At 39.7% G+C, this 25,087-nt stretch overlaps 1 protein-coding gene across 1 annotated transcript in view; it reads left to right on the forward strand.

Moving 5' to 3' along the window:
* APBB3 (amyloid beta precursor protein binding family B member 3) overlaps positions 1-19,193 on the forward strand; it is a 61,527-nt gene extending 42,334 nt beyond the window's left edge. Inside the window, exons 9-13 of the mRNA XM_070749054.1 lie at positions 7,789-7,876; positions 8,552-8,635; positions 15,400-15,515; positions 17,701-17,889; positions 18,779-19,193. Coding sequence (XP_070605155.1) covers positions 7,789-7,876; positions 8,552-8,635; positions 15,400-15,515; positions 17,701-17,889; positions 18,779-19,006 — 705 coding nt within the window. The 3' untranslated portion in view covers positions 19,007-19,193. The remainder of the gene's footprint in view (positions 1-7,788; positions 7,877-8,551; positions 8,636-15,399; positions 15,516-17,700; positions 17,890-18,778) is intronic.
* The last annotated feature ends 5,894 nt before the right edge of the window (positions 19,194-25,087 follow it).

The following is a 25,087-nucleotide window of genomic DNA, read 5'->3' on the forward strand; positions in this document are numbered from 1 at the left end:
AGGGTCCACGCAGCCAGCCCATCCATGCCTTGACACCTGCCTCACCTTGTGGCCATGGCACCAATGCATCGATTGGCCTCCTGCTCCGTGGCGGCAGATGAGGTGGGTCAGTGGCCATGCAAAGTCCTGCTGTATGGGGCTGGTGGAGCTGCCGCCACAAGACAGAGAAGGTATCGGGATGTGGATGGCCTGGCTAAAAACATCTTATTTTCAGGATAGGTCTTATTTTTGGTAAATGTGGTAGATAATATCACACTGATGTTACTTTATTGGATAATGAAACATCTGCCAGCTATTAACCAAGTTTAGAGAGCTCCAAGATTTCCACACTACAAGTTTGAGCGGGAGATATTATCTTCTATAATTTATATTTGCAGAAAACAAACTGGACAAAGCAGAAATGGAAACAAACCTCATGCAGGAAATTGCATGAAAGAGCTAATATTGTTCTATCTGAGAATACAATAGCAGACGAGAAGGACAAAAATACACAGGATATGCTTAGCGGTAGTGAAACTATACTGAAGGATTAGTGAAGAAAGAAAAAGCAACTTTTATAGTAGCTATATTTCTTGGGACCTTATCTGAAATGTACGGTGCATACGGACAAAGCTGAAGGGACAGGAAGTATTTTATATTTTAAAACAAATGTTTGGAGATTAATTTGCAATATAAGTTTGCAATCTGGTGTTTGATCTGGTGACACCTGATGAAGTGGACAAGGCCATTGGAGCTGTGAGTTCCGCCACCTGCTTACTGGATCCGTGTCCCTCCTGGCTGGTTTCGGCCAGCAGGGAGGTGACACAGAGCTGGGTCCAGGAGATTGTTAATGCTTCTTTGGGGAGGGGATCTTTTGCGTTTGCCCAGGTTTGCCTGGTGCACCAGTTGCGGCCTTATCTGGTCCGGGAGTCACTGCTCACAGTCACTCATGCCCTCATCACCTCGAGACTCGACTACGGTAACGCTCTCTACATGGGGCTACCTTTGAAAAGTGTTCGGAAACTTCAGATCGTGCAGAATGCAGCTGTGAGAGCAATCATGGGCTTCCCTAAATATGCCCATGTTACACCAACACTCCGCAGTCTGCATTGGTTGCCAATCAGTTTCCGGTCACAATTCAAAGTGTTGGTTATGACCTATAAAACCCTTTATGGCATCGCACCAGAATATCTCTGGGACCGCCTTCTGCCACATGAATCCCAGCGACCAGTTAGGTCCCACAGGGTGGGCCTTCTCCGGGTCCCGTCAGCTAAACAATGTTGTTTGGCGGGACCCAGGGGAGGAGCCTTCTCTGTGGTGGCCCCGGCCGTCTGGAACCAGTTCCCCCCAGAGATCAGAATTGCCCCTACCCTCCTCGCCTTTCGTAAGCTCCTTAAAACCCACCTCTGTCGTCAGACATGGGGGAATTGAGATATTCCTTCCCCCTAGGCCTATACAATTTATACATGGTATGTTTGTGTGTATGTTTGGTTTTTAATAAAGGTTTTTAGTTATTTTAAAGGAAAAGAGCATGTTAAGAGTTTTTGCCTTTTGTACAAACATATCTTTCAGCAGTTCTGAACGATATAGTGTTAAGTCTGTGAGTAATCTTGTTTTGAAAACCTTGCTTATCAGTTCTGCCATTCACTTTGAATTTTGGCAACCTGAAGGACATTCCTTTGTTCTAATTTGTGTTTTTCCACAAGCCTTATTGTACAATAGACTATTTCATTTCAACACCCTGTGTGTGAGCCTTAATTGGAATTTTTTTTCAAATTAATATATGTATTTAATAGATATTTTATCATTTGGCTGGCTTGATCTCTCTCGTAGATTATAATACAGTACTCATTATTCTAGAAATAATATTAAAATGAAAATTTAAAAATAATTTTAAGATACAGTAATATATATAAAATATTGACAAAATAAGTAATCAAGATCAGTTTTATTAATGTAAGTAATAATGAACTCATTTGAAAAATAAAAAAACCCAGATATTCTGAAATTTTATGAAGTCCTAAAGCCATAGTGTTCTCTCTGAGGAAATTTGCACACTGGACGCTGATGGGATAACAGCGGCCATTTGAATGTCAGCCACTGATTGGACAACAGCGGCCATTTGAATACCAGCTGCTGATTGGATTACAGTGGTTGCTGCCAGTTTTAAATGACTGTCAAAGCCACACCTACCTTGTTGAACTGTTTTTAAAAGTGTGCCGTTATTTTAGGGTGCTTCTTCTGCTACCCAGCCTGTTAGCAATCACTTGCTGCCATTCCAATTAATTGTTAATAAAACCAATTTAAGTACGTGTCCAGCCAGGTGTACCCTATCTAACACATAGCTTGATTAACTTATGCATAAAATCTGGCACTCATCTCAAGGCATATAACAAATTATGAGTGTGTGTGTGTGTGTGTGTGTGTATGTCACATGTTTTTGCTGAATTTGAAAATTAAGGGAGACTATGGCTAGCTGATGAGGCCAGAACAAGGCCGAAATAGATCTATTTGGCCCTTGTTCTGGCCTCATCAGCTAGCCACACCCTCACTGGGACTTGAACTTGCAGCCTTTGCCTTGTAAGGCAGAGAATTAACCTCTAGGTGACAGTATCCAATCCCTTCAGCTCTGTACCAGGGAAGGATTACATGGGTTTTTGTGTGTGTGTGTGTGTGTGTGTGTGTGTGTGTGTGTGTATTCGACACAAAATGTAACCCTTCCCTGGTACAGAGCTGAAGGGATTGGATACTGTAGCCTAGAGGATAATTCTCTGCCTTACAAGGCAAAGGTTGCAGGTTCAAGTCCCAGTGGGTATGGCTAGCTGATGAGGCCAAAATAAGGCCGAAATAGATCTATCCTAGTCTCCCTTAATTTTCAAATTCAGCTTAAACATGTGACACATACAGATAGAATTGTCGGCTATCAATAAAATTAACTGCCTTGGAAATGGCCCTGGGTTGGGCCGAGAGGCAAAAAAGGAGCTGTGATGTTCCTTCAATATACCAGGGTGATTCGACACAAAATGTAACCCTTCCCTGGTACAGAGCTGAAGGGATTGGATACTGTAGCCTAGAGGATAATTCTCTGCCTTACAAGGCAAAGGTTGCAGGTTCAAGTCCCAGTGGGTATGGCTAGCTGATGAGGCCAAAATAAGGCCGAAATAGATCTATCCTAGTCTCCCTTAATTTTCAAATTCAGCTTAAACATGTGACATATATATATATATATATATATATATATATATATATATATATATATATATATGACGGTCTTGGTATATTCGGGTTTCTTCCCGTGTAGGATTTGGAAATTTCTGGCGACGTTTCGATATATATATATATTGCTGATAACGAAAAGGAAGGGAGACTACTATAGATCTATTTTGGGCTTATTTGCCTTCATCAGGTAGCCACACTCTTTTATATATATATACACACACATTCGTAGATTTTCATGGGTACGGGTATGAAGGTCTTGGCATATTCGGGTTTCTTCCCATGTAAGTTTCTGAGATTCCTGGCGACATTTCGACAAGGTCCCACTTGTCATCTTCAGGCTGGTGCTTTTGGCTTATAGACTTAAATTGCAACAAGTTATGTTTCATCTTTTTTTAGCCTACCTGTAAATAAATCATGTCAGTCTTATTGATCTATTTTCTCTTTTATGAGTGCCTACTCTATTTTGAAGGAACACTTGATATACACCTCATCTTGTGTATTTCTGAACAGATGCAGGTTTGCAAACAAGATATTTTAGTTATGATGGCAGCTGGAAGCTTGCCAGTATACTGTACAGTATGTAGTAGCCAGCTTATTTTCTAGATATGGTACTACTTATACAGTATTTCCCCTGCAGAGTTTCAATGTACTATTCTGAAGATAGCCTTCTGTGTGAGCAGGCTGAGTCTCCTACAGATGATGGGCTGACCATTCCTGAAATCCTAATGAAATTTGCCAGCTCTTCCGCCTACGACAGTTATTAGCCGCCCCGAGTCTGAGGAGAGGGGCGGCATACAAATCTAATAAATAAATAAAATCTAATGTGCAAAGGAGGAAACAAGTTTGGGAAGGGATGGAGTGAATAAAGTATTGTCAGACATACTGGCAATGTGGTGACATGTAATGATGCATTTATATAATATTGATTTTAATCTCTGCTCAGGAAGTCTATTTATTCTTTTAATAAAGGAAAGACCACTCGTGGTCTATTGTAACTTAGATACAGATTCATCGATTCTCAAAGATAGAGAATAAGTTTCATTTTAGGAAGCATATATAAACAGTACAAAGTAGCAAATTGGAATAGGATAAAAAAAAGAGCAGAGAAGTAACCTTAGGTTGGGCAGTAAGACCTATGAAAAGCAACAGAAATAATGTCATTTGTCTGCATAGATTCAGCAAATTTAAGATCACTATTTGAAAACAAATTATTGGGGGTAAGTCCAATTAATGAACAGTTGCTCCTTTTACACATATAGAGAACGGTATTTTCTTCCCTTGGACTAATTTATTCTACCGTATTTTTCAGAGTATGAGACACACCTTTTTCCTCCCTAAAAGATGATAGAAATTTGGGTGTGTCTTATACTCTGAATGTAGTTTTTTTGAAGCTTCTCCCCCCAGCTTTAACCAGGTGCTAATGCTTTTCCCACCTTCCTCCTCCCTCCGAAGCAGTTTTTCTTGCCCTAAGTCATTGCAGGCTTGTTTTCATTCCTACTCCCTCCGAAAAAGCCTTTTCAGCCCTAACTGGGGGATAAAATAAGGTGCTGAAGCTGAACAGACTAAGGATGCTAACGAGATGAATACCTGGTAGGAAGATTTCCTGCCCCCCTATTTTCCTCCCCCCAAAGTAAGGTGCATCTTATACTTCATAAAATAGGGTAATTATAATTATATAAACATATTTGCATATACAGTTCATATATTAGCTGTAGTTTTTGTAGTACAGTACTAGATTTGTTTTGTACGCAGCATACAAATATAATAATTATATATATATGTATGCATATATTACATATACATGTGTATGCTTACACTCATATACATTACAATTACAACTGCAATATATTCAGTATATTACCAGAGTCTTGGGATTTTGGAGATTTTGAGGGTTCTTCACAGCATCTTAGCTGTTTCTAGCACTGCACTCTTCTGGACAGCTCTTGTGTCATTCCTGGGATCTGTTGGAGCCGGTCTCCTAACTTAGAAGTCACAGAGCTTATACTATCATTAGGGCCACTTTTATCTTTCTTCACCAGTTCCTCCTTCATTCTCTGGTAGTTCCCCAACTTCTCCTGTTCCTTCTTTCTGGGATTGCTGTCACCTGATGCTGCTACATCTACCACCACTGTTGTCTTCCAGTCTTTGTTTCCTACTATTATGTCCAGTTGATTAGCCAGTACCTGTTGTCTGCCTGGATCTGGAAATCCCAAGGTTCTTAGCCCTTTTTATTTTCCACAACCTTTTGTGGGGCATTATCCAATTTTTAATGAAAATTGGTTTGAAAAAAAAAATCTGAATTATTGCTCACCATCTCTTCATTCTGCAAGAGATTAAGGAAGAACCAGGTTGCATTGATAGTAGAGTCATCTATAGTTCACCATTTGTTCCTTCAAAGTCTTGGAAGCTGCATTTGCCCTTTTTTTCAGTCACATTATATTGCTAAACTGGTGGTTTTAGGAATAAGTGATGTAAATCAGGACAGGGTGCTTTAAATTGGTTATACTTGTGCTGCAGTTAAAAACTATTAGGAAGAAGTGTTTTGGCCTTGGGAGTACATCATTTACCTACTATTCTTTAATGCAGCAGCTTCTTTCCTCTGTCTCTGTGATTTAAGTCACATTTTCTTTGCTGATGATTCTTATTTCTAATATTTTCTATTCTCTGTATAAACTGTTCCATCTTATTTTCTTTGAGCAAGAGATCCTGCCAACCATGCATCTATGACTGTCTCATTTCTTAATGTTTGTCACAATCACTTTCTGATTTAACAGAACTAAATGTCTTATTTGGTAAACTTGTAATTAGATATGCATGTTAAATTGAAAATAACACTTGTATGTTTTCATGTTTCTGACTTTTTAAATTTTAGCTTATGTGCATGGTCACTTCTCCAAAAAGGGAGATGGGCTAGTAATATCTTCAACCTAGAGGACCATAGGTTTTTATTAGAAGGAACATGTTCATGTTGTGAGATTCCTATCTATTTCACAAACTGAGTAAAGGGGAAGAATGTTTGATAAAGGCATCCCCCAACAGAGCAGGTAGCAACAGGAGAAAATAAAGACAAGAAAGCACAGCAGGGAATGTCAAACACAAAGGACTATTGGGAAAGGCAGGTTGGCTTCCCACTTTTCACCTTAGCTTCAGCCCTAAGTTAGGTTATCCTGACATGACATGACAAATCTATTTGGTACAAGCTGTAAAATGAAGAAAAAGAGTTAGCAAAAAGCCCTTATATATATCACCTACTAAGGACTCAAGCTGTCCCACGTAGAAAGCAAAATTGATTATTTTATGCTCTAGAAAAGTAATGGTGAACCTTTTTTTCCTTGGGTGCCAAAAGAGCATGGCCGTGCACTTTTGCACATGCGTGAGTGCCCACACTCATAATTCAATGCTTGGAGAGGGCGAAAACAGATCCCCCTTCCCTCTGGAGGCTGGAAACAACCTGTTTCTCAACTTCTGGTGGGCCCAGTAGGCTCAACTTCTGGTGGGCCCAGTAGGCTCATGTTTTGCCCTCCCCAGGCTCCAAAGGCTTCCCTGGAGCTGGGGGAGGGAAGAAACACTCTCCCCCAGCCCCAAGGAGGCTCTCTGGAAGTAAAAAACGCCCTACCAGAGCCTTTGTGTGAGCCAAATATCAGCTGACTGGCACATACATACATGTTGGAGCTGAGCCAGGGCAACAGCTCACGTGTCAGCAGATATGGCTCCACATGCCACCTGTGGCACCCATGCCATAGGTTTTCCATCACTGCTCTAGAACAATCTCAGCTATCTAGAGCTCCCTAGAAGTCAAACAGTATGTTGAGAAGATATCTCCATAGCAAATTGACTGCAGCTGAAAGCAGCAGCAGCATCCTTCCATTTATGACATTAAAGGGAAGCGTTGATTATACACTTGATGCATTGCCACTATTTTGCTGCTATTCCCCTAAAGGATTAATGCCAATTTTAAATAATGGAATTTTTGCTATGTGTGAATATTCTTGTTATTTGATGGGCAAAATTACTTCAATCTTCTTGGACCTGGTCTCTGATAAGGCATTGAGGTGTCTGGAACATGCTCTCATGCTAGTTTGATGATGAGTTTGAGTCTGTGACTCTTGATGTGGCAGCTAGGGAGTTCAAACTGAGTTCAGCCACCCTACTAGACCCAGTTCCCTTTTGAATTGTTAGGGTGGCCCAAAAGATAGGCCCTGGGTCCATGTGATGGTATCAGCTTCTTTGAGGGAATGGGGTGATTTCTTTGGCCTTGAAGGGAGTGGTGGTGCGCTTCCTGATCAAGAAGCCATCCAACAATTTTGGGTAACTATTGATCTGTCTATAGCCTTTTTGGGGGGGAGGCGTAGAGTGTTGAGAAGGTAAAGGATCCTAAAGGAATCTATTATCTGGACCTTTTTCAGTTGGGTTGCAGACAAAGAGTCATTATGGAGATGGATTTTGTCATATGATTGAAGCTTTTTTTAATACTTTAATATATTTACTATACTTTGTGAACATGCCCGAGGTGCACTTTGCTCCTCAATTTTACTATAATAACATATTAACATAGGCTTTAAGCTGTAATGGTCTTTTTCTATCTTATAGATTATGGCTGAGCAGGCAGTGGCGAGTAGCAGCCTCTCTCGATCCACCACCCTTGAATCTATTTCTCCAAATGACATATCTCTGCAAGGTAACAAGATTCTAGGCCAAGTTTTTTAAATTATATGCATTTCATTTTTCCTCACAATCACAGAAATGTAGTGATTATTCCTTAGGTTCTTATATTAGGAACCACTACTCTTAACCACCTTACCCCGGGGTAAGGATCCGAGGTCTCTCATACCTTTTCTGATGCATCAAAAACTACAGTACACAGTGAACAGCAAATTACCATATTGTCCAGTTTGAAAATACACAACTGAATATCTGCTATAATTGTAGAAGTCAGAAAATGGGTGGAAAATCAGAGAGAGAATCAGTGAAGAACACATCTGCTGGCCACCTTTACCACCAAAACACAGCTGAAAGAATTATTGCCAAACTGAAGTCTCTGGCAATCTGAAGAGGAATTTCATTGGTATTCTTTGTTTGCAAACAATGAAGGAACTAATGTGCTCTTGACTCCCGACTTATTATAACTTGCAGTGCAGCACTTGACACTTCCAAAAAAAAAAATCAATTTCTTATATTGATGGCACACTTAAGGACCAATGAATGAATTCAGTGAGATTTACTTTTAGGATCATGAGGAAGCACTTGATTAATCATTAAGTGACATGTTTCAGTATCTCCTAATTTTGAATGTCTTAAGATTTATTTTCTGGACAACGGATTGGAACAAATCTATTCTCTTTTGTTCCTGCAGCTGATATAATGGATGTTGTGAAAGAGTCTGTTCAAAAATACAAAGCTTTCTATATTGGCAGCTTACCAGTATCTAAATCTATGGGTAGGTATTTCTTAATGACTTCTGCAACTTATAGCTGCTTCATAAATATTGTAAGTGTAATCTTGTCTATTTTATTAGTCTTTTTACAGCTATGAAATTATAAATTGCAATTGGTGGGTTATGTCAACTGTCCAACTACAAACCCAGCAAACCTAGACATGTTTAGATTATAGTAAAGAAAATGTATATTTGATTATTCATGTTATAACAGCAGCCAGGATTGTATTTGCACAAAATTAGAAAAATGAAGAGATCCCTTCAGCGGAGAATGTGATTAGGAAAATATTAGAATGTGCACTCAGGTGACACACTGGTTAATGGAAAATGGATTGTTTATATTAAAAAAAATATTTTAAAAATATAGACACTTTTAGGAACTTTGAAATTCCAAAGCAAAACTTTACTGAGTACATCATTTTGGCAGCAAAGAAAGAAAGCAAAACCAGCTCTAATATTTCCCATTCAATCCTGCATAGTTAAAGAATAGATTTCTCCCGTTTCCTATGGACAGGTCAATTATGAACTGTTCTTTTGTTTTGAGAACAGTTTATGTCTTGACCAACACTTGCAGAAGTGTCCTTGGTGGGTGCTTGGCTTTTCCGTTCGAAGTCTGGAGCCTATGCATTCCATCTTCCTCTTCCCGCCCCCCCTCCAGTTCTTTAGCAAATTAAGAAGCAATAATATTCACAGGAAGTATAAGCAAATTCAACCTCGACATGCTGGCCCTGTGGAAAGAAGGGATACCTACAAAATATCAAACACATATTACCATCATGGGTTCCTACCATTCCTCTTTACATCTCCATCTGCTTTCTGAAGATATTTCAAATTGAACCCTTTCATTAGCTAGTCTGCCTTAACGTTGTTGGCTTTAGTTTAGCCCATTCTGCTCCTATTCTTGAATATCCTTTCCATTGCACTAGATACTGCATTTTCCCCATGTAATAAGTAGAATCTAGGATCCTTTTTATCTGATTGTGTTGTTCTCCCCCCACTATGATTAGCCCTGGGGTTTCTTTCCCTACCTGTCTTAGCTTAGACCCTTGGGCTGGTTTCAACAAGCTACAATGGAATATCAGATGCACTTTTCCTAATATTTTGGGTAAGCAGAGCTCTACTGTGATTGAATTGATGATTTTCATAATAGGAAATGGACCAATATACTCCTACAAGGTTGCCTTAACTTTAGGTATTTTGTGGATAAGTACACTTTCCCTCACCTTGAACTCTTTTGTCTGCTTGTTATTTTTCTTGTCCTTTTCTTGCTTTCACTAAGATTTTTTTTACATCTTCGCATGTTTTATATAGGGAATAACTCCTTGAAAGTTACTAGGAGGGGGGCTCCTTGGAATACTCTGGCATAGGCATGAACTCCACCCCATGGTTACCTTAAATGGGGTGAAGTCTGTGCTGTTTTGCATTGAATTATTGTATGCTACCTCTGCAAATGGCAACAGCTCAGTCCAGTTGGATTGCTCATAGTTAATATAACAATATAGGCCAGTGATCATGAACCTTTTTTTCTTTGGGTGCCAAAAGTGCGCGAGCCCCCATACCCTTCACCTCCTGCACCTGCATGCATGACCCCCCCTCCACTATTTCTGGTAGGCCTGTTTTTCACCCTCCCAGGTATCCAGTGGCTTTCTTGGAGCCTGGGGATGGCAAAAACACCTTCCCCTGCCCCCTGAAGGCTGAAAATACTCTCCCAGAGCCTCCGCGTGAGCCAAAAAATAGCTGGCTGGCACACATGTGCGCTGGAGCTCAGCTAGAGAAATGGCTCACATGCCATCAGATATGGCTCAGCCTTCCATCTATGGCATGTGTGCCATAGGTTCACAGATATAGGCATTGCTCTACCACTGCATTAGCTCATTCTGAGGCTCCATTCATACTCAGATGAAACCCTGCTCAGATCCTGAGAAGTCCCAATCAGCTTTATGAATTCACTCCAGAACTTTGCTGTGAACTGTACTTGGTCCGAGCTGATATGTATGGCATTCCATGCAGTTGGTAGATGTGTTGTATGAACATCTTAGCCAATCTTTGGGTAGAGTTTGGGGTATGGTACAAAGTGGGCTTGCTTGGAGAACAGATCTACGATGGTCCAAATCACAATGTTTTCTCCACTTTCTAGTAGCTCCACTATAAAATTCATAGTGATTTCCTCCCAAAGTCTGGCTGGGTTGACCACATGATGCAACAATCTAGGGTCTTCTCTGGCCATCACTTCATAGATGTGCACACAGGGGAATTCACCAAATGGCTCTCTATGTCCTGCTTCATCTTCAGTCACCAAAATTGGCCAAAGTATATAGTTTTTAGAACATAAATGGATGGATTGTTTGAAGAGATTGTGAGTCATCTGGGAAACAAGATTGAAGTGTGTGCTGGAGAGAAAGAGAGAGAAAAGTGCAGAAGCTGGTGAGTGTTTGGCTGACATAAAGATTTAGAAGAAAAACGTTAAAAATTTAACGAGAGAAAAGTGCTTCAAAATGGAGAGATCGGCTATCCAGACCATAGAGAAAATAAAAGATTGAATTTAAAGCCCAATTTGGAGATCACTTTTAAAAGACTTGGTGAAAGTAAAGTGATTGAAAGAGATTGAAAAATAAAACCTTGAAGAAAATATTTAAATATTAAGTGAACTTCATTTAGGGAATTATTTTGTAAGGAAAAAGCCGATTTGTCTTCTTGGGAATAGACAACGCCATCTACTGGTTGGAAGACTAATTACAATAGACTGTGGGAACTATTTAAGTGGATAACTGAGACTGACCTTGAATAAAAAGAGTTATCTTAGGGTTGAAAAAAAGCTAAAAAATTGTGTATTTTGGAATGTTTTGGACTGGATTAGACTTTATTTATAAAACTTGGTGAACCTATTTTAAAAGACTATAAACCTTGTGAAATGATGTGATTGAAAATAAGAATTTGAAGAAAATAATCCTTAAAGCACTAAGTGGATCTAAACAGAGACATATTTGTTAAAAAGAGTCAACTCATTAATTGATAATAGCTAAACAGAGACATATTTGTAAAAAGAGTCAACTCATTAATTGATAATATATTTCTTGATAAAAAGAAAATATTATAAAAGGCTGTGGAAGCAGGTAACTGCCAAAATCTGGAGACTTTTGAGTTTGTGAAGTGTGATTTTGATGATGTGGAAACATGTGCTTATGAGGAGCTGGTTGGGTTTTTAAAATATCATTGTGAAGACCTAAGAAGGTGTTTTGTGGAATTTGGATGTGGAAAGGAAATAGAAAAACAGTTGGACCATAATGAACATTTAAAAATAATATCAGTAGGAAATGGATATGAAGAGATGAAGAACAAGAAGAGAACAAGAGGAGAACAAGAGGAGAAGAGATTTGTAAAGAAAAAAACAAATGGATGATTACAGAGGTAACTACAGTGACAAAATGAAGGACAGTTGATGATTATATTGGGACTTACATTGATTACACTGGGATTTACAGTGACAAAAAAAAGCAAGAGGAGGAAGCAGGGAGAAAAGACTAAGAGGTATTGTAGACCTACACAAATAATACATTTAAAAGGGAGAAAAGGAGCTTGGGGGAAAATAAGTTGTTGGTACAAAAGTAAAAGAAAGAGAAAAAAGAAGATAAAAAATGGGGGTGGAAGTGATACATCTACAAGAAGGGAATAGTTGAAAAATTAAAAGAAAATGGATGATAGGTGGTGGAATGTCACATACTTTTTTTCTTTTTAGAATTATTATATTATACTTAATTGTGATAAGAATATTAATTATTTATAACTTTGGTATAATTAATATAATTATTTAATTAAAAGGTTTTTTACAGGTTAATAATTTTATATTAGATTGGTATATGATTGGTGGCATTAAATTAATTTTTTGATTTAATTGAATTAAATATTTGTATTAACAGAGAAAACAGAAAACAAGAAAGAATGAAAGTGGGTCAATTGTTGGAAAAACATATAATTTGAACAACAATTATTTTTATATATAAAATTTGTTTAATATAAGATCTGGATAATTCATTAATTTGATGCAATATTGATAGGATTTAGATGACTATGGACACTGCGGTTGACCAATGCCTGTCCAGAAAGGACTTTCTCCTTTCCATCTTCACCCACAAGCGGCCGGGGGGGATTTCAGATGGGAGATCGGACGAAGAAAGCAGTGGGCAAGAGGGCACTTTGGATGGAGATTGGGCGAAGGAAGCAGCAGGCGAGGGGGGATTTCGGATGGGAGGTCGCTTGCTTCACCTGAGATTGAGATACAGGGAAGGGAGTGTAACAGAATTAAAAGAACAGACTGATGAACAAGAGTTAAAATAGATGCAAAATAGGACATTGATTTTTGATTGATTGAATAAAAATGTATAAATGTATATGTTATTGGCATATTTTAAGGTATGAGTATTGATATATAAATGGAAACTGTGGAGAATTTAAAAAAAATACAAAAAAGAGAGAAAGAAAGTAGAATACCAGCAACCACTGGCCACCCCTTCAGCTTTCTGGCAAGGCTCCAAAACTCACAGATGTACTTGGTCACTGGCCTGTTCCCGTTTGATAGTGTGGATCTCAGACTCAGCTCGGCAGATCTGCATGTTGTCCCTGAATCAGGTCCAAAGCTCATCTAGGAAGGTGTTGAGGTTTCCCAGCTTGGGAGGTCTCTTTTTGTGCAGCTGTGCTACCCACTCTGCCGTATCTCCCTCCAGGCTTAGCCATGATGGCATTCACGTGGGCAACATCGTCTGAGTAGATGGGTCCGTACAGGTCCACGTGTCTCCACACTTACTTCAAGAAAAAGATCAACTTCTCCACTCTCCCATTGAACATGGTACTGATCAGCAGGGGTTTCAAGTGCCCCAGGACAAACAACTATGCTGGCGGCCACTCTGCTACATGTGGGAATGACTGCCACCCCTCAGGGACTGGCAGTACCCTGGCCTAATGCCCTCCTTTGCTGCAGGGCGGTAATCCCTCTGGGGCTAGCAGCACCCAGGGCTGATGCTCCCCCAGCCACTGGCTAAGGCTAGGGCTCTGGGGGTGAACAGACTGCTGGGGCTTGGCTGGCTCCTGCTCTGGTGGTTTGAGATATCTGTTATGCTAGCACCTTGTCTCGCATATCCATCCCCACAAATCTCTCTCTCAGTTGCTCCACTGGGGGACTGTGGAATGTGGCCAGGTGTTTCTAATTCACTGGCTCTTCCCATTCTGCAGCTGTCTTGCCCTTCCACTTCAGTCCTTGGGTAAGAGCCACCCGGTGGGATTAAGTGAAACATAGCTTCTGCCACCTTCCCCACCATGCCTTGCCATGGTTCCAGGGTGCTGGGGTAGAAGGATCCAGCTGCTGTGCCCTGAACCTGCATCACCAGCTGCTCTGCCTTCTCCACTCACACTTTAGACCAGGTCACTTGGGAGCTGAAGTCTGCCTGCACCGCCACTAGGGCTTCTTTCATCACACCTGCCCTGGTCTTTCTCACTGTCTACACATTTCACTCTGCACCAGACATTGTTCCCAGACTCCACACAGGATTCTGGGAAGTGGCTGAGTAAGCTGTGTGGAACCAGAGTTAGGAGATCTGGTTTAATGTCAATCGTCCAAATAATCCTCCCAACATAGACACTTTCAGGAACTTTGAAATCCCAAAAGCAAACTTTATTGAGTACATCATTTAGGCATCAAAGAAAGCAAAACCAGTTCTAACTTTTCCCATCCAGTCCTGCATAGTTCAAGAATAGATTTCTCCTTTCCTCCTGCTTGACAGTTCACATTGTCCAATTATGAATTGTCCTTTTGTTTTGAGAACAGTTTACGTCTTAGCTGACACCTGCAGAAGTGTCCTTGGTGGGTGCTTGGCTCTCCCATCTGAAGCCTACAGCCTCTGCATTCCATCTTCCCCTTCCCCACCCCCAATTCTTTGGCAAGTTGAGAAGCAATTGCATTTACAGGAAGGATAAGTAAATTCAGTCTTGACAGTTTATTTTTATGCTTTACAGGAATCTTGCCAGGAATATGGAAAAAGGAATAATTGTGTTGATGTGCAATAATGCTTTCCTGTGCAATAATGCTTTCTTCTCCATGCTGTATACACTGACCACATCAGTAATACTATCAGTTTTGACTTGCAAATATCTGCAACTATTTACTGATCCAGTAAATGGCAGCAAAGTGAAATTACTAACTCTTAATTTTTCTAATTTTGTAACTGAGATCTTGGAACTTTAAATGAAACTCCATTACCGTAGATTTGTTTGTATTGTAGTTTGCTCTTGAGCTAATGACAAGAAGTGACAGGAATCAGATTGGGGCATATATTTGATTAGGAAATGATCAAGGAATGAAGAGTTAAATACTGCTTTTCTTTTATGTTCTTCTTCATCTTAAAAATTAAATATAAAAATTTATAATAAATCTCTTTAATGCCTATTTGTCAAGAAATCAACATGTCATCTTGCTATTGTGCCCTGGTTAAAGCTATAGGGTGAGGTTAAAGGAAATGGTAGAAATCTCAAAGTTACTATGTTTCTTTTGGATGTATGGATATTTCTCTTAAGCTAGCTGTTCTCTTGAAATATCTCAAACAGATGGTTTCTTTAATTACCTTTCCTCATCTTTGGCATTGGAAGGAATCTTAAGCAGCCAAGTTGCTTTGACTGGAATTCTGGAATTCAAACCCTGGATCCTGAAAATATGTATTTGCAACTAATGGTGAAAAATGGCCTGGTTTATTCATTTCTTTCCTGCTTTGGCACTTTAGGGATTGATGTGCTAAATAATGCCATTGAAACTCTGATGGGCAGCCGTAACCGTGAGCAGTGGATTCAAGCTGTGGTTAGTGTTTCAGACTCAGTGATGCAAGCAGATCAGACTAAAGTAAGACTCTTTGTGATATTATACACAGTGGAATCTTTCTCTTCTCACCAAATGTCTGTACCCTGCTATCTGTCTCCTATATGTATAATGGCCTGCTTTGGAGGCATATCCCAGAAACTGAGTAATCAGCCAAGAAGATACTTGACTGAAAAACTGATAATTGCAATTTTTCTTAGCTCCGTTGATTGAATGCTATTACATAGAGTAGGAATTGGCAGCCTTTTTCTGCAGAGGAGCCAGAGGTCATGCGGCTTCTACCACCATTCTTTGGATGAGGTGGGGAGGAGCATTCTTTCTCCCTCTGTGTGGATTGGGTAAGTATGTTTCTTTTTTGAAACCAAGAACGGAATGATTTTGGCAGGTGGGCATATCTGGCCCATTGACTGAACCTGATCAGATCTTTGTTGCAAAATCCAGATGATTACAAGTAGTCCTCGACTCACAACTGGTCACTTAGTGACCATTCAAAATGACCCCTCCTCAGTTACATTTTGGGCACTTGGCAACAAGGTCCAGCGGTTTGCAGTGTCCTATAGACATATAACCATGATTTTTGAGCCAGGATGACTCAGTGATTAGAATATAGTATTACAGGCTGTGATTGATCCTGATGGGCTCAAGGTTGACTCAACCTTCCATTCTTCATTGATAAAATGAGGACCCAAATTGTTGGGGGCAATTTACACTTGGAAACTACTTAGAGAGTCCTGTAAAGCAGGACTTTATGGAGTGGAATATGTCTAACTAAGTGTTGAGTGCTATTGCTATTTTTGTCATTTTCTGCTGAAAACTGGCATTTACAAATAGTAGCATTATAGTAAAGTTATAGTTTGGTTTATTGAAATCTTACTAAATATGGAACTATTAAGGAAGCTTAAAGTTACAGGGTAGATCTTTAATCTGTGCTAGTCATTTGCTGGCAGAATTAAATGATGCTGCCAAAGACTAATATTTCAATGAACCATTGATTCCAGTGAGAGACAATTATAGTCAATTATCCCATGGAGGTCAGATAGATTTTAATATGTTTAGCTTTACATGTTACAAATTCAACTGATTTTCATTAGAATATTAAGCACTTCCATTAATCTCACTGACTGAGAACTTTAATATCCTTAACTTTTGTTGGGATTCGTCTACAGTTCAACCTAATTTATTGAATATAAATTGAAAAACCAATTATAAATGTTAAAGGGTGATTCTTGAACTTTATTAACTGCTCAAGAATATTAGTTTTCAGAGATGGTTGATAAATCCAGATACAGTTACATCCTATTTGTGCCACTGGTTTCAATGAGCACTAAGTATTGCTTTCTGCAGAATGGACTTTACAGTCCAAATACTTAGTCCTATTATGTTATTCTTACAACAATGTTTACTTTTAATATATTACATAATACTATAAACTAGAATAGGGGTGTCAAACTTGGTTTCATTGAGGACCACCTCAGGATTGTGTTTGATCTTGAGGGCCCAGGGTGGGCGGGTCCTCCCTCCCTCCCTCTTTCTCCTTCCCTCTTCATTCTCCTTCCCTTATTTTTTCTTCCTCCATCCTTTATTCTTTTCCTTTCTATTTTCCTGTCCCTTCTTGCATACTCAAATGAAGAGAGGAAACATTTCTCCTTTTATTTTGATTTTAGTTTCTTTTGCTAGCCCTCTGCCAGTGAAAATAGAGCCTCCCCGCCCTCCCGGCTCCATTTTAGCTAGCAGAGGGCTGCAGGAGGCCATTGTGACCAAAAGTGGGGCCTGGGAGGGCTGCATAGGACCCTTCCAAGCTCTGTTTTGCTGACAGAATCACCACAGGCTGGTCCTTTGCTGTTTCCAGGGCAGCTCTGTAGGCCAGATCTAAGCCCCCTCATAGGCTGGATCCGGCTCACTGGCCCTAAGTTTGACACCCCTGAATGAGAGGGTTCAAGCTCTGCCTGCTGGATATATACACCATAATGTGATTTGTTTGTACAGTCTTTGCTAGGGAATCACATTCACTGCATCACATTTATGAGGCTGATCACATAATTCATTTTTGGGTTAGGAATGGGGATTTTAAAAAAGGAAGAAATAAAGTATTAATTTGATTCCTGTGTAAAGAACACCAACAGGGTGGTTAGTACCTGGAGGATAATTGGAATAAAATGCAATGAGTACTCTTAGTGTAATCTGATTGGATTGTTCTGTATTCTTTAAGGCTGAAGAGGAGGAAGATCCCTGCATTTGGGAATGTCAAGTACGCTACGTGACTTTTATTGGGATTGGGAGAGATGCCCACACATTTGGACTTATTGCTGACATGGGGAAACAACGTTTCCAATGCACAGCCTTTTGGTGTGAACCAGATGCTGGAACCATTTCAGAAGCAGTACAGGCTGCATGTATGGTAAATGTTATGAAAATAAAACAAACCAGAGCAGATTTTAGGAAATGTATTAATCTTCCAAAGAAACTTTCTCATAAGCTTGCATACATTTTATCTTCCTGCCATTCTTAGTTCCACTCCCCATCATTCCCAAGACATTATTTTCTGGCTCAGTATTCACCACTCTTGAAATACTTGAAGGTAAAATGTTTAAGAATCTTGTCCCAAATAAAAAATTATTATTGCATATGCCATCTAGAATAAAACACCTAAAATATTTTATTCAATCTAAGTTAGGATTTCTAATCCATTCTGCTAGAACCATTTCCTACAGCCTAGCTCTAGGAAAAATGGAAATATTTCAGAGCTTAATTAAACATTGTGGAGCATCCAAAGTGAAATCTATCTTTTTGTTGAGATCACTTGATATAATATTGCTATGCATCATATCTGATAATAACAATCTAGCCAGAAAATCAGAATATCACCAAATTGAATTTAGCTTTAATCACTAAATACTGTAGGTGAACTATAAAATACCAGGCAAATTGCAACTGCAGAATTTTGAATGAGTGTTTTCAAATTAAACCATAATATTTTACATATCCAGGTTTCTCCAAATAATTTACTGAATTGTTTGCTGTATTACAGCATCTTGGCAAGGTCAAACTTAGTCAAGCTGGAATGGGAGACAACAAGGAATCTTAAATTTGTAGTGTAGCTTGAGAATAAGGAAGGAAGACACTTGCCATATTTTATCTTTTAGTCAACAGGAAATTGAATGAGTCTGCCATTTATATGATAGGGAGAAGATATTCAGGATGAAAGACCCACGTTAATTTAGTTTTTGGAAATCATGACTGTTTATCTAATCTCTAAATTCAGTGAAATTTATGTGTTTTTTTGATAGGTCCAGTATCAAAAATGCTTAGGGGCATCACGAATGAGAACAAAACGTAGTTCACACTCCATTACGAAGCTGAAAAGAACAATGTCGCTTGATTCCCCCGTTTGTTCATTTCCCATCACAGGACCCTCCTTGCAGAAAACCAGCAGTGGGGCCACAACTTGCAAGAGGGGAATGTTCTCTTTCTTTGAAACCTTCCGCCAAAAACACTCCATGCTACACACTTCCTAAGATGAAAACGAAGTCTGCTGGTCCCAGATGACCCTTAACGGCACTGTCCGCTGATGTCCAGGCTATGAATGTAACTAGCATAATTTTGTGTGTGAAACTCCTTTACTGAAGCAAAAAACTAACACAGCCAAACAAGATTGGATCCTAAAGAAGGATCCTGACAGTTTCTGGACATGCTATGCATATTTCTTGCAGTTTTTTGCTACACAGAAATTATGCAGGAGAGGCAAGCTTGTGGGGGAGGGGGGGCAGGGAAGAAGCAATGCTGCACAAAAACATTTGAAGGTGCTGCTTGCTACTAAGAGCAAGCAACATCACAATCACTGCGTAAACTTAAAGTCTTGCTCCAATTGCCCAGGGATTGATAAGTCTGAGCAAAGCAGCCAATTCATCTTCATTCAGTAACAACACGTGATTTTTTTATAGTTAAAGTTACGGAGATTAACATGGTTCTTTTTCTAGCTGTAGTTTGAACTAGTTTGAACAGGCTCAAGAGAAGAAGAAAAAAACTGCTGTCTCTCTAGGTACATTCTTGGATTAATATAAATTCTTGATCTGAATTTATTCCTGGAAAAGTAATAAAAAATTGACATCGATATTCTCCAAGCAAATGTCACCCAAATGTGTTTGGACCACAAATCTCAATATTTTCATTTAATAATTAATATACTAATTAGTATGTTTTATCAATCCATGCATAGTACTCACTGTACAAGTTTATATATTTCCCCTTTTGAATATATTTTTTAAATTTGTTAAATCTGCATTCATCTTTTAACAGTTGAACATCACCAATAAATAGTGTTACCAGTCATACGGCTGCTAGGAAAGAACTCTTCTGAAACAAGTACCTGACCACAATAAGAAGATTAAATGATAAACATAATCCCGATGCTTTATAACAAAATGTTTGTAAGAAACTATGCATGCATAGTTCTTCCATACATGACTATTATTTATAACATGGCCATTTTCCCAACCTGACACTTCAATTGGAAGCATCATCTAGATTCGGATCATCATTTGATGAGCCAACATTAAAGTTTCTTACAAGAGAGAAATAATAAGAAGGAAGATTGGTTTTTCAAAAGATGTAATATTGAATGCCTGTTACACTAGCATTGTGAAAATGAGTACTAGATCATTTATCTATGGCAGTGTTTCCCAACCGTGGCAACTTGAAGATATCTGGACTTCAACTCCCAGAAGTTAAAGTCCAGATATTTTCAAGTTGTCAAGGTTGGGAAACACTGATCTATGGGATCTATACAGTGGATAGACGACATTGACAGGAGGAAGGATGGAACTTCATATGCATTACATTTTATTCTTGATATAATTCATTTTCTTTTATTTAATAAGTAATCCTGGATGAAGATAGACTCAAGTCTACCTCAGTGATACTTTTTATCTATCTACATTGTGCAAATAAAGTACTAATATATATTAAAGCTATATTTGCTTTATGTTTGGTCTCTGTCTCCTGACAATTCTACTGGTGTTCAAATGAGTGGTTGAATATATATACTGTAGTGTAAAGGAGTCACATTTTGCTGACTTAGATCCAACAGTTTTAGACACAGCTATTAGAATAGAATAGAGATGGAAGGGACCTTGGAGGTCTTCTAGTCCAGCTCCCTACTCTAGCAGGAGACCCTATGCAATTTCAGATAAGTGGCAGACTCTATACCCATGATGGGGAACCTATGGCATGCAGACCCCTCTGTGGGCACGTGAGCCATCACACTTCTCACCTCCACCGCACCTGTGCACACGTCTCCTGCTGATTTTGGGGTATCTGCTGTGCATGCATGGAGAGCAAGTTGCATGTGGGAGATGTGCGTGCATGCATGTGGGTTGCTCGTGCATGTGCAGGGGATGGGGGAGCGCATCTCATTTTTTGTCCCAGGAGGTTTCAGGCTGGCCTGCTAGGCCCAAAATGGGAAGGGGGCATGCACATGTATGGGTGGGTGGGTAGAGGTTGCACATACAGGCACAGGGGCAGTGGAGCACAGGGGTCATGCATGCATGTGAACATGGGGGTGGAGTGTGCATACATTGCATTATGGGTACCAGCACGCAACAAGAAAAAGGTTATCCATCACAGGAGTAAACCATTGCAGACAGAGCCATGCTGGTTTGGGTCCAATACGTTATTGGTTTTTAGGTGCTAATTTATCCTCTTTTTGAGTAGAGTCTCCATCATTTTAACTATAACTGATGTCAAACTAACTGGCCTCTAGTTACCAGCTTCTTTTCTACTGCCCTTCTTGTGGATAGGCACAACACTGGCCATTCTCCAATCCTCAGGAACATCTCCTGTTAACAGGGATTGTTTAAACAAATCAGTCAGGGGGTCAGCAATCACATATCTGAATTCTTTAAGAACTCTGGGGTGGATGCCATCTGGACCCATTGCCTTGTGTTTAATCGTTCAAGTTCTTCTAAGACATCGGCCTCTGACATCACTGGAGCTGAATCCCTACAGCTAGAAGCAATGCTATATCCACATTGTATTATATTGTAAGCTGCCTTCTGAGAAGTAGCTATTCAAATGGTCATCAATGTATGTATTATCTCCAGTACTAAGCTTTGTGATGCTGCGGTTTTTCTTCTTCCTATCACTAATATATCTGAAAAAGGTTTTATCCCCCTTCTTCACAGATTTGGCAATTTCTTCCTCTTTTGAGGCTTTAGCAGCATATATTATCTGTTTCGCCTCCTTCTGTCTCATTTTATACACCTGTCAGCTATACTTCCAGACTCTTTATACCTCCTATAGGCAGCCTTTTTTCCTTGACTATAGGCCTTACATCGGTGGTCCCCAAACTACGGCCCATGGGCCGCATGCGGCCCGCTCAGGGCATTTATCCGGCCTGCGGGTGAGTGACAGGAGTACAGGCTGCATCCAAATCCTGTATCCTGGCCACTGTTCCCTCTAGCCTGTGTGGTTGCGCGGCCGCGCAGGCAAAAAACAAACTCTGTGAAGGTTTTCCAAACCCCGCGCAGTACAGCCGGCGCTGTTTCTCCCGCCCCCGTGGAGAAACCCCCGTGGGCTCTGAGCCCCGCCCGGCTTCTCCGGCTGTCGGGGCACCATGCCCCGCCCACTCCTGCTGATATTCTTCCCGCCGACAGGAAGAAACAGGAAGCAAAAAAATCCCCCCAGAAAACAAGAGGCAGCGGTTGGATGGCCTTGCCACCTGCATGCAGAAGCTGTACCCTGGGGAAAAAGCAGCGGACGTAGACTTGTGCCTACACCGGAGCTGTCACCTCGCCTTCTCTCCACCTTTCCCGAAAGTTGACTTGCGGGGAGTCTCATTTTTTCAGCAGAGAGAGAGAGACAGAGATGCACCCCCTCAAGTTCATTCATCCTGCCTGCTTAGACTTTTTAATATTGGAATTGTTCGTTGAAACAATAAGAGATCACATTACATGGGTCTCAGCTATGTGTTAAATTGAAAAAGCTTTCTCACAGGATATTTTGTGGGGATAAAAAAACCCTCCCTCATAAAAAACCACCTTCTTATTTGAAGTTCTCTCATTTTTCAAGAATTATCTCATATTTTTTAGACATTGGCTTTGTTAAACGTTAAGCGTACTTTAAATACAGATTGATAATTTGGGCGTTCGCAGCAGAGCCTCTCCCAATCCCCAGCCCCAGAGTCACATGGTTTTTGTGAGAGAGGGGGGAAAAGAGAGAGAGAAAGAAAGAAAAGAGAAAGAGAGGGAGGGAAAGAGAAGTGGAGAAGAATGAAGGAGGAAAGAAAGAAAGGAAGGAAGGAAAGAAGGAAGGAGAAATGGAGGGAACAAGGAAGAAAGGAAGGAAGGAAGGATGAATGAAATGGAGGGACAGAGGAAGGAAGGACTTGGGGGGGTATTTTTCTCTTAATATACATTCAAACAACACAGTGTACCATCTAATTTTCCATGAATAAAATGTGGTATTTTGTTAGTAACTAATATCAATCATCAAAAAAGTTACAAAAGTTTTTTTTCTAATTTTGTCATCCAGTTACATTCATTTTCTTTTAATTACACTTCCTCCTTAATGTTCCTTCAAAAAGTACACCAATTATATTTCTAACTTATTAACCATTATGCCAAAGTGCTTCCTTCTTTCTTTATACATTTTTCTATAAGCCAAGAAAACCTTGTATAGCCAGATGTTAACAAAAGAAAAAAACAAAACATAAACATATATGAATTTCAGACTTCTCCCCCCCCTCTAAATAGTACGTTCCCATTTTGTTTTTTACTTTAAAATAAGGTATGTGTAGTGTGCATAGGGATTTGTTCATAATTTTTTTTATAGTCCGGCCCTCCAGCAGTCCGAGGGACAGTGAACTGGCCGCCTGGGTAAAAAGTTTGGGGACCCCTGCCTTACATAATTACTAAACCTTTAGTTATTTGCCTTACATACAGTCCAGTGGTTTTTAAGATGGCCTTTTTTAATACAGTCCACTGGGCGCTTGTTCCTGCCATTTTATCCCTGCCCTTTAATTCATTATTTAAATATTCTTCCATTTTATTGAAATTTGTTTTTCTGAAATCCAATACTTTGGTTATAGTATAGGATTGCTCACAATCAGTTTTTACATCAAACCACAAACATAGATGATCACTGCAACCTATGTTTTCTCCCACCTTAACCTCTGAAACCCGGTTCCCATTTGTAAAAACTAAATCTAGAATATTCTCCCTTCTAGTTAGTGTTTTAACCAGCTGTGCCAGAGCTGCTCTTGTAAGGGCCTCTACTATATTCCTACTTTTGTATGTAAGGGCACTAGGGATATTCCAGTTAACATCAGGCATGTTGAAATCACCCATAATCACAATATCTCCCTTTACTGCCATTTGGGTAATTTCATCCACCATCTTGTTGTCATAATCCTCAGATTGCCCTGGAGGCCTATAGATCACCCCAATTCTAATAAAGAGATCTAACTAAACACGCCTTATGTGTTATAGGTGTTTCTTACAAAACAAACAATCTGGATCCATAGAGGAGCCTTTATTTGATTTGCTGTTTCACTCTCTTTGGCTTGGTTGGTTGCAATCAAACCTGTTTAGATGCTTCTGAATGGATGGGCAGCTTGAGGCAATGGGCCATGCGATCTACGGTCTACCACTCTAAAGTTAGTTCCTAAGCGAGAGGCTCAGTATTCTAATTATCACATTTTTAATAGAGTGTCAAGTTGCTGAACTTAATTTTCTTTTTTTCTTTTCCGGCAACTCAGTAACTAAGTGTTGCAAAGTTTGGTGCAGTAGTCAGATTTCAAGCCTACTTTTACACAATAATTTCCTGTCATTAAAGATACTAAACTCAATTATATTTGTATTGTTACTGTTAAAATATCTTTTGTTGTAAATTAATCTGTTTAAATTTTATTTCATTTTATTATTTGAAGACTGTTTATTTAAAATGCTTACATTTTAAATGTTATTCTTATATTTTGTGGTTGTACTGAGATTTCTATCTTAGGCTGGTCAAAGATCGTTTGACAAATGAGAGCAGTCTGTATGGGTGAATGGGAGAGACTCCCCACAGAGGATAGGAGATATGGAATGTTCGATTGAAGGTTACAGTATCTGTGTTAAACATGGCTAGATATCTTTCTTTATACAGGTTGCATGACAAATGAAGGGGTGCCTGCAGGGTGTGGTTTTTAAAAAAGTGACTACTTAAAAAACAACAACCCTGCCCTACAAACTACCCCCATCTTCCAGAGAGGCAACAGATGGATTGGTCCTGGAGACTCATTTGACTTTTTTTCAGGCCCACAGCTAAAAAGCTAAATTCTCTGTTTTGTATTTTATTCCTATTCATTTGTAAAATGCATTAGTCACCCATCTTTCCACAGGTGATGGTGGGCAGCTTACAATGTCAAAAATGCTTACTTAGCAATAGCATTTAGACTTCTATATGGCTTCATAGTGCTTTTACAGCCCTCTCTAAGCGGTATATAGAATCAACATATTGCCCCCAACAATCTGGGCCCTCATTTTGCCCACCTCAGAAGGATGGAAGGCTGAGTCAACCTTGAGCCTGGTGAGATTTGAACTGCTCAATTATGGCTAGCA

Source organism: Erythrolamprus reginae, chromosome 3 (genome assembly GCF_031021105.1).
Source record: "Erythrolamprus reginae isolate rEryReg1 chromosome 3, rEryReg1.hap1, whole genome shotgun sequence".
Lineage (NCBI taxonomy): Eukaryota > Metazoa > Chordata > Lepidosauria > Squamata > Dipsadidae > Erythrolamprus > Erythrolamprus reginae.